Source organism: Barbatula barbatula, assembly GCF_947034865.1.
Source record: "Barbatula barbatula genome assembly, chromosome: 15".
In the NCBI taxonomy this organism is placed as follows: domain Eukaryota; kingdom Metazoa; phylum Chordata; class Actinopteri; order Cypriniformes; family Nemacheilidae; genus Barbatula; species Barbatula barbatula.
In genome coordinates this window covers 3,595,765-3,610,522 of record NC_136778.1, presented here as the reverse complement: position 1 = coordinate 3,610,522, position 14,758 = coordinate 3,595,765, and the positions used below count along the sequence as shown (strand labels likewise).

Genomic DNA, 14,758 nt, shown 5'->3' with positions numbered 1-14,758 from the left:
TTAAATATAGCGAAGGGTGCTACATTACAGCATTACTATGATAAAGCGGCTACGGTTCCCCTTTTACCAAAGTGTTAGGGGAGAAAGGGAATTTTCAATAAAGTACGGCTATGTAATTACAACCTGTAAAAAATGATGCTTGCACTTTCTCAATAAATCATGCTGTACTATGCATGGTAACTTGAGTGCCATATTTCAAAATGAAAGTTCTTCTTTGCAACCGAGATTTATTTTACAGTGAGTAAGGCTGTGCCTTAAAGGAACGGTTCACCCAAAAATGAAAAATCTGTCATCATTTACTCATCCTCACCATTGACTACCACAGTAGGAAAAATGTTTTATGCATTTCGTTGTTCTGTCGAACACAAAATAAGATATTTTGAAGGATGCAGGAAAGCAAATAGTTCTGAGGCACTTTTGACTACCATTGTCATTTTTCCTACTTTGGTGGTCGATGTGTGCCAAGAACTGTTTGGTAACAAGCAATCGTCCAAATATCTTTCTCCGTGTTCATCGGAACCAAGACATTTATACAGATTTGGAAAAACTCGAGGGCGAGTAAATGATGATTCATTTTGGGTGAACTGTCCCTTTAAATTTGTATTCCAACACACATTTGCAATCTTTCAAAAGTCACTTTGTATAACTAATTTAAAGTATTTAAATTGGTGGCTCCCCCTAGAGGTGGAGGTCTGCCAATGGCAACACTTTGCATTTATTCCCTCACATCTGATTTAAAAGAAAATATTTACATACACAAAAAAGTGTGCGGTGAACTACGAAAACAGTATCAACACACGTTTGTTTCCAATTCTTTTCTACGCTGCTGTTTTTTAAACAGAAGAGTACATCCCTCCAATTTATACCTTTTGAAGTACACAATGGCAAGTGTGCTATTTGATAAAAAGTCATTTTTGATCAGTGGTTTCCCAAATACGAAGTCAAAAAATCCAACTGTAGCTCAATTGGTGAAGCATTGCATTAAAGGAGCTAAGGTCATGGGTTCAATTCGAGAGTACGTAACTGTGGATAAAAACATGCGATGCAATGAAACTTTGGTGTGAATCAAGCAGCAAATACGTCTAAACTAAGAAAGTTTTTATATTAAACAAAAAAATACCAAAGGCACAAAAACTCTCAAGAGAACAGTGCATTACATCGGGTGCATGTATTCTATTTCTCAATTTCCAAAACCTTGCAAAAACACCACAATGACCACAATGCTTGGCTGAGACTAAAATCTGATTTTATTAATTTTACTAGCAGGTGAAATGGCTTTAAAATAGCCAGCAACAGACTGTGTTCACCATGCAAGCTTTAGGAGGCCTCGCGTTTCACAATCACTTAGTTACTTTCACTGAATACAATTAGGCGGCTGTTAACAACTGTCCATAAAAGTGATTCTTTTACACGGGCATTTAAAACCCTACGGTTGGCCTTAATGTGCCGCAGGTAATAGCTCATTCAGCATCTCTCCTGCTGCTGGTTGCTGTTATTATGAAGGGAAATACAGCGCAACCATTGAAGCAGACAAAAGTGCTTGCAGCAAGAGTGACGACACAGCCTTCACCTGCTGCATACAAACTGCATGAATCAATAGGGATTTTTCATTGCTTGACTTAATAATTCTAAAAGCACTAAAAGCATTTGGTTTAGGTGTATATAATAAATTGGTAAACAAACTAAATGTGCCATGCAAGTTTTAACAGCTACATCGTTTATCATATCTTTGCACCAAACATTACACAAGCTATATATATAAAGTTTGGAGGCATTTCAATCCAATTCTTCCAATTTAGTTTTATAAATGACATGAATATTGCCGAATCTGCCGATTCTGGTTTCCTGAGTGCTTCATAAACAATTTGTTCTGGAAGCCATCGCACGCATTCTCAATAACTCACACGGACAAGATATCCAACCGCTGCCAATTATACAAAAATCAAACCATCGACTTTTCCTCGTGGAACACAGTGAAATAAGTCACATTCAAATAATCTCGAGGCAAGAGAAAATCCTTAAAGCCTTAATCGCATTGAGAAAATGCATCTGTCAGACATCAAGCTATCAGGATTTCAGGAAATTGAGCAACCTGTCAAGAGCACAACAACATTTTTTCTCGATTGACTCTGTCAGCATTCGGCTGAGTTGGAACATTCGAGGTTATTGTGGGAATCAGTGTTAGCTCGATTCAGATCTCAAACACACTCTCATCTGCGGAAGCAAATCACTGTGAAAAGCACGCAAGCACGTTCAGAATCGCTTGATAGGGTGAACAACAATGTCTGTCCGCTGCAGATGTAAAGCGTGGTTCAGAAGGCTAAAGGCACATTGACATTTAGCGATTCAAAACATTAGGAAACTTACAGTTAGTATTATAATCTGAAATCAATAATGCCAAAACTACTTACATCAATAAATGAAAGAAAATGAACTCTAACAGCATTTCATAATTAAGATTAATGTTAATGATTCATGTTTTGTCATATTTGTACGATTTAAAAACGTATAAGTACGGTAAACATTACCATTAGTCAATGCATTTAGATTGTAAAATGTTCATTTATGCATTTGCTATAAATGTCTTTTATTTATTTAGTGCTAACTAAAATTTGTTGCACAGCAGCTTTTCATACATAATTATTGGGAAATAATACTAATAGATTAATAAAACAAAGACATTAGACATTAAAATATATGAAAGTCTATGCCAGGGTACTGGAGAGGAGAATACGGCCGATAGTAGAACCTCGGATTCAGGAGGAACAGTGTGGTTTTCGTCCAGGCCGTGGAACGCTGGACCAGCTCTACACCCTCTACAGGGTGCTGGAGGGTTCATGGGAGTTTGCTCAACCAATCCACATGTGTTTTGTGGATTTGGAGAAGGCATTTCGACTGTGTCCCTCGTGGCGTCCTGTGGAGGGTGCTTCAGGAGTATGGGGTCTGTGGTCCTTTACTAAGGGCTGTCAGGTCCCTGTACGGCCGAAGCAGGAGCTTGGTTCGCATTGCCGGCAGTAAGTCGGACTTGTTCCCAGTGCATGTCGGACTCCGGCAGGGCTGCCCTTTGTCACCGGTTCTGTTCGTAATTTTTATGGACAGAATTTCTAGGCGCGGCCAGGGGCCGGAGGGTGTCAGGTTTGGGGACCACACGATCTCGTCCCTGCTATTTGTGGATGATGTTGTCGTGTTGGCCCCTTCAAACCAGGACCTTCAGCATGCACTGGGACGTTTTACAGCAGAGTGTGAAGTGGCTGGAATGAAAATCAGTACCTCCAAATCCGAGGCCATGGTCCTCAGTCGGAAAAGGGTGGCTTGCCCACTTCAGGTTGGTGGAGAGTTCCTTCCTCAAGTGGAGGAGTTTAAGTATCTCGGGGTCTTGTTCACGAGTGAGGGAAGGATGGAACGGGAGATTGACAGACGGATCGGTGCAGCTTCTGCAGTAATGCGGTCGATGTACCGGTCCGTCGTGGTGAAGAAAGAGCTGAGCCGCAAGGCGAAGCTCTCAATTTACCGGTCAATCTACGTTCCTACTCTCACCTATGGTCATGAGCTTTGGGTCATGACCGAAAGGACAAGATCCCGGATACAGGCGGCTGAAATGAGCTTCCTCCGCAGGGTGGCTGGGCGATCCCTTAGAGATAGGGTGAGAAGCTCGGTCACCCGCGAGGAGCTCGGAATAGAGCCGCTGCTCCTCCACATCGAGAGGGGTCAGCTGAGGTGGCTTGGGCATCTGTTACGGATGCCTACTGGACGCCTTTCCCGGAAGGTGTTCCGGGCCCGTCTGACCGGGAGGAGACCCCGGGGAAGACCTAGGACACACTGGTGGGACTATGTCTCCCGGCTGGCCTGGGAACGCCTCGTTGTCCCCCCGGAAGAGCTGGAGGAAGTGTGTAGGGTGAGGGATGTCTGGGCATCTCTGCTTAGACTGCTGCCCCCGCGACCTGGCCCCGGATAAGCGGTAGAAAATGGATGGATGGATGGATGGTATTATTGTTATTACTGAGTTATTCTCTATGAAATTTTCTATTCCCTCTTTATGTACGATCAACGTCAGAAAGCTTAATGACCTTAAACGTAAACTAACATTAAACAATTTCATATTTTTAAATGTACATGGTGGCACTTTACAGTAAAGTTGAATTTATTACCAGTAGTTAATGCATTAGCGAACATTAACTAACAATGAGCAATTTGTATAGCATTTACTAATATTTGTTAATGAAAAGCATTTTTCATTGTCTTTGCATGTAAGTTCATTGCACAATTAACATGAACAAAAACTTTGGATTAAAACTATATATATATATATATATATATATATATATATATATAAAAAATCTATAAATGCATATTAAGTAAAGATACAAGTGAACATCAGGTTTATAAGATAATAAATGCTGTTCATTGTTAGATCCTGTAAACAAATTGGTACCTTTACCTGTAAAAATTGGAGTACATTTTCAACAAATGATAAACATTTGAATGAATATTATAAAAATGTGTTTGCTCATCGTCCATTTAGAATACACAATGCTTTAACCAATAGAAGTGTTACCGCTTTGTAACTCGTGTTCTCAGACTTTTCAATGCTTTTGTGTTTTTTTACATTCAAGGCCTTGACTTTTTCACCTAGTTTTCAAACACAAGCACAGAAAAGTCCAGGCAGAGAACTAACAGACAAGGGTTAGTTGAGCCTGCAGGTGCACACTGCTGACCAGCAAATACAACAGCGTGCAGAAAATTGAACAGACCTCTGACCGCATATTTCAAATGAGTTTTATTTTGAGTCTCCGCATGTCTGCTGGCGTCTCCTGTGCTGTTGTAATCCACGCAGCCTTAAGCTTACAGGACATGGAGCGCAGAATGCACTTTTATATATTATTAACAAATACTGAAGCAACAATCTTTATATACTTGCATTTAGAACATTTGGAAAATACTTTATTATATCATTTTGGCATAAATGCGATTTACAGTGCATTCAAGCTATATTTTTATGTGTGTATCCTGGGAATCGAACAAACAACGTTTGTGCGGCCTTTAATGCAATGATATACCAACCGAGCTACAGGAACTTATGATAAAGTCGATTGTCCCAGACAAGTTTGATGATACATAATTACAAGATGACAACAGTTCACGTCCTAAAACTCAAAGTGTTTGTTTATATGGCGACTCTCGTAATAGAAATATAGATCTACGCATGGCTTTGTTGTTGATGACGGAATCATATTTAATAGCTTTATTAATTCAGTAACTCACCTCTATGCTTTCGTTTTTGTCCTTTTGACATGATGTCACTGTGGTCAAGTGGGAGGAGTCAAAAAGCATCGTTGTTCCGATTTGATGGGAACAGCAATCAAATCTAATATACGCGCATTTGCATCACTTCCCAGTCTGATCATCTAAATCTAACGTAATGTAATTGAGCATGGCTGTCTATCACATACAGTGTTTAACGAAAATTCATGACTAAAACTAATATCTGTCCGTGCGACTGAATGAAAGCGACTGACGGCTGTGTTGAGCCACTCCAGACAAGGACATTGAAAACAAAGGACATTGAAAAAAAAATCTGATCATTACAGTGCTTGTTTTCTCTGCTCAGGCCGAATGGGATTTCGTTAAGCCGCTTTTAACTTTTTAACTGTGAGAAACTGCAGCTTTTTGACTAGGTTGTGAGGTAGTCTTGTGTCATGCATTTAAGTAATATCTTTATTCTTAATCACTGTATTATGAATATGAACAACACTCTTAATACGTTCACATCGCAAGCTATACGTATTTAAAAGCACAGCAGCCTTTTAAACGAATGAGTGTGATGGTTTAACAATCAGTTCTGGAAAAGAGCCTGAACGTTTTGTTTTGTCCTCCAGGCGATATAATCTGTACTAGACAAGAGAAAGGAGTTAAAAACACTGTGCTCATTGTACTGCATGACTAATGGCTCTGTTCACTGAAGGCTTTCTCTGTAATGGACCTGTTCAAAAATGAAGTCTCGCATTGTGGCTGGATCCTCCCCTGAGGGGAAATTGCCTCAGAAATCTTCTGATAAATCATCTTGGTGAAAAAATATCTGAAATCTTTTCTTTTAAAGCGGGTGTATTATTGTATTGTGAACCTGGCTCAGTGTAATTCAGCATAGCTGTTATTAAGGGATGGAGTAAACTATATTGGACCAGGCATCCACTGAACATTGATGCTATACAGACATTGGGTCACTTAAAAGGTATAGATCACCCAAAAATGTCATTTCAAACCTTTGTAAGATATTTTGAAGAACGTTGGTAACCAAGCAACATCGGCCGCCATTAACATCCATTGTATAGACACAAAACCACCGAGACATTTCTTAAAATATCTTATTTTGTGTTCCGCCTGAAGAAAGTTACACATTTCCCATTAATACTTTTATCAGGTATATTTTTTATAACTACGCATGTTTCGAAACCCATGAAATCGCTGTTGCTAGCGGCAACAGGAACATATAGAAAAGTGTACAAAGATGTTGGTGAGGGTGAGAAAGACATAGAGACAGAGAGCACATTCTAACCTTGTACTGAAACAGGAACAAGCCACAGAAGAGGCTGTAGAGGTCAGCTGTCAACAAAGACAGATTCACAGCCGTGGCGCTGGTTCTCTTGATCACCACAGGCATGAAGCTATACAGCCCGAACATGCACGCGCTGAAGCCGATGTACAGCAGACCTGACAGGACAAATAGTGCATCAGTGAATCTGCTTTTTGCATCTGTACATTACTGTTGCTACGTAAATAAGCAATTCAACTTGACAATGTTGGTTTTAATGATAATGATTAAAATAAAATACAGCGTGAACACATTTCTTTTTGTAATAGTTATAGTTCAACGTCTACTGTATGATCGCATCCTCATATGTAGTACATAACCATTTCCCTACAGTATATTCTACATTCACTAGGATATATTCTTCTTTCCCAGGCGATCAGGGAGATAGTCACAGAGAATATAGATTCAGCAGCTGTGATATGCTGCTCATAATTCATACAGCGCAATCATAATGGAATTGGATGGCATGGAAAAATTCAATTATTCACTCGCGTGTTCCCAGGTCATTCATTTCCAAACGCGTTTGATGAAGGATACAGGTTGCATTTCCGCAGATGGAGATGCAGCAGAAATGGAGACTGATAATCATCATTTGTTTTGAAATGAAAAAAACTGTCAGCAGATTTGTTGTGCTATTAAGGTGAACACTGTCGTATCTTTTTATTAAAATCAACTCCTGTCCCAGTTGAATGTGCTGTATTTGTTGGAGAAACACCACTAGCCTTGGGCACCCATTTTTGGGTGGTTTAAATAATACCATGCACATGCCCAAAAACATGGTATCACCTTAAGACCACGACCCCCCAAAAAACAGAATTCAGGTCAATGACACTTTAAATACATTTCGGTAGTGATTTTCATTTACTGTACATTTATGCATTCATTTTTTTGCCCCACAGCCTTTGCCTTTTTAGACTTTATTATATCATTCCATCTAAATCAATGCCTTATTCAAGTACCTTCTTGTATAAACACGTGATATTTTTTTCGAACTACTATGTAACTATTATTATTGGCTATTTATTCCTTTTTTATGTTTTGGTGGTGGGTGTTTTGATACTTGCGCATCACATATTATTTGAGAGCTCTAACAAGGTAGTTCTGGCAAAGGTAAAAGCTGTCACCTGCTATTCAGAAGCTCAGAGCTATCTTTGGGCTCGGATTTAACTATGTGATTCTGTTAAAAAACAATGAATATTAAAAGACAGCTAGAATTGGTTGAAGGTGATGACAACATTTTCAGAAACGTTTTAGACCAGATCTGACATCTACCTAATGATGACACTGTGAGCGGATGACCGCCTCCAAATCAATAAGGAATCCCATGCTTAAATCCGAGCCTATAGAACGATTTACAATTATGCATTAAGCAGATGCTTTTATCCAAAAGCGACTAACAGCATTTTGGGTATTTCTATCAATGTCAGATATTTATCAATTTTAGTTGATGTCAATGTCGGTATTTACTAATACATATGAAGAAGTAAAACTAGATTTACTATAGCGGGACAATTGCTTAATACATTTCTTCTTTACATGTGCTTTTGTATACTGACACTCTGTAACAATAAAAAGTTAACAATTATCAATGTTTTGTTCCGTCGAAACACACAATTTTTTTTTTTTGGTTACAAACATCCTTCCAAATATCTTTATGTGTTCAACCAAACAAAGAAATGTATACAGATTTGGAACGAAAGGTGAGCAAAGCTGACAGAATTTTCATTTTTGGGTGAACTGTCCCTTTAACAAAGATCAATAATGCTATATTTCTTATTGTTAGGTAATGCATTTACTATTGTTAACAATACAACATCTTTATGTGATACCGTTAATCCTATATGCTTTACTATCAAAACAAATATGTTCAAAGTCATTCAAGGACATTGTAGGTATGGCCTGTCACAATGTCCTTGCTATTTTTCAAGGGCATCACAGCTTCGTCTGAGGATGTTTCTTCTCTTGGCACAAAGCGTGTTCCTTGCAACAGCTCTGACAGTTAATGACGTTGTCCCCTCGAGCGAGGGCTTGCTAATGTGACAATCCAGCATACTCCTGGGATCCAACCCAATGCTGCCGTTGGCACAGTCCCTCCATACTTCATCAAGCCCAACCAGGAACATCAATCTGTATTAAACTAAAGTGACTTCCTGGGCAACAAAAAGCACTTTATTTGGGGGCGGTAGTTTTGTTGATGAAAAGCAGAGTCTTATTTAGAAGTAAAAACAGGCAACAGGTAAAGCAGGTTGGAGAGCACAGCAGTTAAATATCACAATGCGGCTTGTTGCCTGGCAACCATAAGCAACCCTCTCTGTTAGGCCAATGGACTCCAACATTACTCTGTTAAAAGTTCATGGTAATTTATTTTTATTATCATTTTATAATCTTTAGTAAATTTGTTTAGTTAGTTTAAAAAAAATGGGAACACAAACAGGAATTAGCAATAGGAATTATTAAGTAAATTAGAAAAATCTAAAATAGCCTAAAAAATACACTGTTACTGTGTATTTTAGCATCTTCAAAGTGGCAACCCAAATATGTTTTTCTTCATCATGGTCAAAACCCAGAAAGCAATTTTGTGTTAAAGTCCCCGTGAACCAGAAGTTGTGCTGGTTTTTAATTCCGTATTTTGAAGCATTTCAGAGTGAAATGGCATGTCGAATGAGGAGTAGTGGACATGGCATGCGTTTTTACTGCGAATTGATTGGACGTATGAAAACAGCCGTTGCATTTTTAAATGAAACCGGCAGTAGACTGGCAGTTAAAGGGGAGGAGTTAACGGATGTGCCGTCCAAGCCGTCATTACGTCATTTGAGAAAGATAGTCACTATAGGGTGGAAGTGCATTTTCAGATTTAAACTGGATTATGAGGGCACATGAATTAAAAAAAAAGAATGACTCACACTGATAAGCTATTGACAATAAACACTGCAATATATCACGAAAAATAGAAACTGTAATTTTTTATTTCACTGGGACTTTAAAGACGTCTATCGTAACCAAATTCAAGGGTATTTTGGCTAGAAGTGGCTTACTCGCAGGTCTATAGTTTACAGCTATTGCTATTGCTCGCTGGGAAAAATAATGTTTATGTTATATTTTTTCCACATTGCAAACATTCAGACATATGCCAAATTCAAAACCTAATGCTTTTAAGATCATGATGAAAAACATCTCTGACTAGTGACCCTAAAAGTTAAAAATAAAAACGTATTGCTTATCAGTGTCTTCACATTTCTGCAGATTTCCAAAGGAGAAAATGCTGTAGACCACCCACCACATTGGATCTCACTTAAATACCCACCATCCCACCCACAGCAAGACACGTTATTTAGAATGAGAAGCACGTTCAGCGTTAGTCTGATCCGGTCTCGATGCATCGGGGAGAGGCGCAGAAGGTCAGTCATGCCAACCGCCATAGGACTTCACAACACATTGACTGTGTGTAAGAGGCGTCATTGATTTCTGGTGAGCCGGGACAGTTTCCCCAAGTGCATCTAAAAATACACCTGCCCAATATGTGTCTGTGCAATTGAGTTAAATTACCGCTGGTACAGTACAAATGTTCCAGATGCGGTAATGTGCACAACACATTATAAAAAAAACATGTCCAATGGATCTATCCAGTTAAATAATGCAATATGAACCTGCACAAGTTGTGAGATCCGACTAGTATTTAAAACCAAGTGTTTAAAACTGCCTTACCTATCTGCCAGTCCCACTGGACCTTCAGGAGCTCCTTGTGCTCCATTATGGCCCTGAAAAAAATTAAACACAACACTCATATCAGCCACAGGTGAGCACAGCTGAGCTTTGAAAAATGAGAACGTCTATACAAGATAAATAGCCAAGGTTCCAAAGTCCCGACAGCATGCTTCATTCTGACAGGTGGGTGATCTGAGTATTAGGAAGAGCGGCAAATCCACTGAGCCACGGCAAAGAGTGGATAAAAATCTCCCAGAAGACCACCACGGCGTCAAAGGGATCCTACTGACATGTTTCTCCAGAGCCTTACTAACAATGACATCCGGGTCAGCTCATCCTCACACACAATTAAAGCGTACAGGAAACAATCCACAGCCCCATGTGACACCGCTGTAAAGTCATTACAGGTATGCACCGATGAACTGTTGCCAAGGTTACAAGTCTCATCATTTGTCTGGAGAACCATCAGAAGACGGATCCCTGCATGCCTCTGCAGTTCAAACAACGGTATATGATGAAGTCACATATCAGAAGACAATATTCGAGATTCAGTGGAGTTTTTAATTTGCCCAGAGTTGTGATAAACCATCCCTTTAAATAATAAATGGGAGAATAATAGAATTTTTTATTATTGAAAATGGTAATACCGTGTACACCAACATCAAATTTACATGATTAAATGAAATGAGGGATAAAAATAGCCATCCACCATAGTGATTATTTGCAGCGCATCTTCTCTTAGCCCTTTTTGAAGCAGTCAAGCTCTAACATGAAGCAGAACTTGACTGTCGTCCACATCTCCAGCTTGCTTTTAGATAAGAAAGCCTTTCAGTATAATTATGCCACGATAGATGCAGCTGGCATGGATAAACAGAGCCGCTGGCGTCTATGAAAATGTGGCACAAATGTAGACGTTAAAGCACATTAAGGCTTCGGTGTGACTGGTTAGAACGACTCCAGCCGGGACTGCTGTACCCATGCAGAGCGGCACGGACGATCCAAATGGGCCTCGTTTACAGATGGATAAAAAGACCAGAGACGGGAACGTTCCAGCTGGCTTTGGATTTGGAAGTCGAGGGGAAGCGTGGTGTTGGATGCCGGAGATACAGAAAGCTCTGGCGGAGAACGACGATTGAAGATGCGCATTGGGTAAATGTTATACCGGATGGAGGACCTGGAGAACATGAGTTTATACAAACAGCAGGTGGATTGATGGAGGGGTGGCGTGTCATCTAAAATGAAAATCCCACCCCATCCGTAATCATTCCATTCTAACTATGGTGTGGAAGTTGTAGAGAGATGGCAGTCATTAGTTTTTCCTAAATGTTTAATGCTAAAATTTGGGAGTTTAGGGTTAAATCTGGAATGTTTAAGGTAATTTACTCACAGTTGGATCCCACTGAAGAAGGAGCCAAAGAGACCCATCATGCCCAGGAATTCGACCCGACTCAGGTTCTTCACGATGAACTCCTCACATACATTGGAAATGCCATAGAGCGTCGCCCCCGCAAGGACCAAAAGATCCCCCATGAGTTTATGATCTCCTGTATGAAACGGAGATGAATTCTTCATTTAATAATGATGAAAATATCACAAATATTGAATTTCATTACTACGTGAGAACACACTGTAGATCCAGGGTTCATCGAGTAAGTTTTCATGACCGGCTCGATGACATCCGAGATGTTAGTTCACCCAAAAATGAATATTCTCATCATTTACTCAACCCCATGTCATTCCAAACCTGTATGACTTTCTTTCATCTGCAGAACGTAGAAAAATATATTTTGACAAAACAACATTGTCCCCGATTGACTTCAATTGTATGACACAACCGAACTTCTTTTGTGTTCCACAGATGAATCATATACAGAATTAGAGAGTGAATAAATGATGAATATTTGTTTGGGTGAACTATCCCTTTAACAACTCGTTCTATTGTCATGGCACTCAAATATTGACTTTGCTGTAAAATAACCACTTTCTAATCTCTCTGTTAGGAGGAAAAGCCCATCAGGCACATAAAGTACTAATTTCCCACAGCTCGCTCATCATACAGTAGTTGCAGCGTACAAAGCATTCCAATTTAATACGAGATGATGAAAATAATATCCACTCGCTGGCGGGTAGATTATTTTCTAACAACAGCAAAATCTCTGCAAATCAGTATGCTTTTCATTAGACCTGCCCCTCGGGGAAAGCTGCGCGTGAAATTACACGGACAAACCCTAGCGTTCATTCATATTTAATAACAGACAGAGATCGAATCAATCCCCAGGATTCAGTGTTCTCCAGAGGATTGGCGCGTGCTTAACACTGATGTAATGTTTGGACTGTGGCTGCATGTGAAACAGAGCACCACTCGAGGGATCCGGTACGGTGGTGTCGCGGTGGAGGGGACTTACCAAGGCCTTGTTGTCGGCCTACCAGGACGTCTGCGCCCACCATGCAGCCAATGCCCAGGAGACACACACCTACACCGACGAAGTGCCACACTTTATACCTGACTAACAAGAAGAACCAGGACAACAGCAAGACCACAGGGATCACGAAACAGTCCAGCAGCTGGGGAAGACAATACAGAACAATATTTCATGTAAGTCATCATTTTAGCCCAGACATGACACAATACTGTAAACAATTTCAAAGCAAAAGTAAACACATTTCTTTATTTATTGAAATATTACTATTCATTTAAATCTATCGCCATCTGTGTTTGAAACGTAAAATTGCAAGTAACTGAGAAATGATATTTACATGGTCAAAACTGATATTTTCAGCAATATTACACAGTTATCAAAATTACATTAAATTTAATTCATTATTATAAAAATTTAGCTCATTGTTATTTTATGTTGCTGTAGCTAATACATCAAGCATTGTTTACACATAAATACACATAAAAGTAGTACAAAATCTAATTAAATGTATTTAAAAAGTTTATACTAGCTTTGTATACTGTGCTAGGCTTTAATGGACTTATGTATTTTGTAATAATTGCTTCCAATGTTTCCTCATCTGTAAGTCGCTTTGGATAAAAGCGTCTGCTAAATGACCAAATGCAAATGTAAAAGTCTATAAAAAATGTATCTGTTTTGATTAAAAATGACACTTTGTTTAGCGTAGCAGACATACAGACTGAGCAAAACAGAGAGACGGGGAGAATATACGAGCAAGATTAGTCTGAACATTTGCATTCTAAACCTCAGCCGGCACCATGACCATCTATAACAAGTAATCATCCTCTAATGGGCAAATATTTTAAAGAGAGGCTCCATCGCAAGCTTCTGCATAACTGCCTATTAATATTGATGAGCCAATGCGTAGCCTCATTACGGCCTATATCAAATGTTAAAACACATTGCTTGTGAGTCACCGGGGAAAACCGGCACAAAAGTTTAGGAGCTATGAAGAACTTCCTCACGCGGCAAGTGTGCAACATACAGCGTGAGGGTAAGCGCCAGCTGTCTGACCATGTTAGGATGGAAGCGCAAGACTTTCTTGCTCATTTAAAGCTTAAAATAAACAAGTTCTGTTAAAGCCTCTGGCTTATTTATAAGTGAGTTGCGATATCTGAGGTCGGGAGTAGCACATGTATTCAATTTTACTTATACAAAACTCTGTATTTATGCATTTGGCAGACTCTTTTACCCAAAGCAAACTTGCAGTGCATTCAAGCTATACATTTTTTATTCCTTTGAGTTTTCCCTGGAAATCAAAACTTATTTTGCAGCTAATGCAATGCTCTACCAACAGAGCTATGGGAAGATATTTAAGCATGCCCCTCTTAGAGACATGGTCTATGTGTGCATGTCTTTCCTTCAGAAATAAGACTTCCTGTACTTTTCTGTTGAAATATAACACTTCAATATTCGTAGTCTCTAACAAATCAAAATCAAAGCTTTTGTCTGAATGAAAGCATTAAGCTTTAAAACATTATAGGAGTTCGTATTGAGAAGATGCTATTGTCACTTCAATAGATATCAATGATTTTTAAAACATCGTTCTGCACTTTTGTACTGAGTATCAGTTGTGTAATATTACTTATTTACACGATGTCACAGCTAGAGCCCTCTTATCCCACACAACTATTCCTCACAGTTTTAACACATGTAACCTCTGTGTGTCATGCGATATCTGGTTGCACATTAAAAACAATTATGATTGAAGTTTCGATTCGAGGGGGTCTGTGTCCAGATCTCTAATATTTCTAATCATCTAAATGAGAAATGAGTGAGGGTCTAATTCTCCATTTCTTCTGTGTTGTATAAAGAATACACAGACAGATGCTGTGCCTCTTTACAGTTAGTAACACAGGTTGTGCTGTGCTGACAGCAGAGAAGTGCTGAACTAAAACAAACCTGTGTGTGTGTGTGCGTGTGTGTTCACCGATTGGTTGCGAAGGGACACCAGTGACAGTCCAGGCTCACTTTGTGCCCTAGGCAAGATAAGCCACGGCCAAAC

The 14,758-nt window shown here is 39.4% G+C and overlaps 1 protein-coding gene across 1 annotated transcript in view; it reads right to left on the bottom strand.

Annotated features, from left to right (window-relative positions):
* slc35f1 (solute carrier family 35 member F1) overlaps positions 1-14,758 on the bottom strand; it is a 47,802-nt gene that overhangs the window by 2,553 nt on the left and 30,491 nt on the right. The window contains exons 4-7 of the mRNA XM_079475530.1: positions 12,700-12,859; positions 11,682-11,838; positions 10,295-10,347; positions 6,554-6,708 (exon numbers count right to left, since the gene is read on the bottom strand). Of these exons, the coding sequence (XP_079331656.1) occupies positions 6,554-6,708; positions 10,295-10,347; positions 11,682-11,838; positions 12,700-12,859 (525 nt within the window). The remainder of the gene's footprint in view (positions 1-6,553; positions 6,709-10,294; positions 10,348-11,681; positions 11,839-12,699; positions 12,860-14,758) is intronic.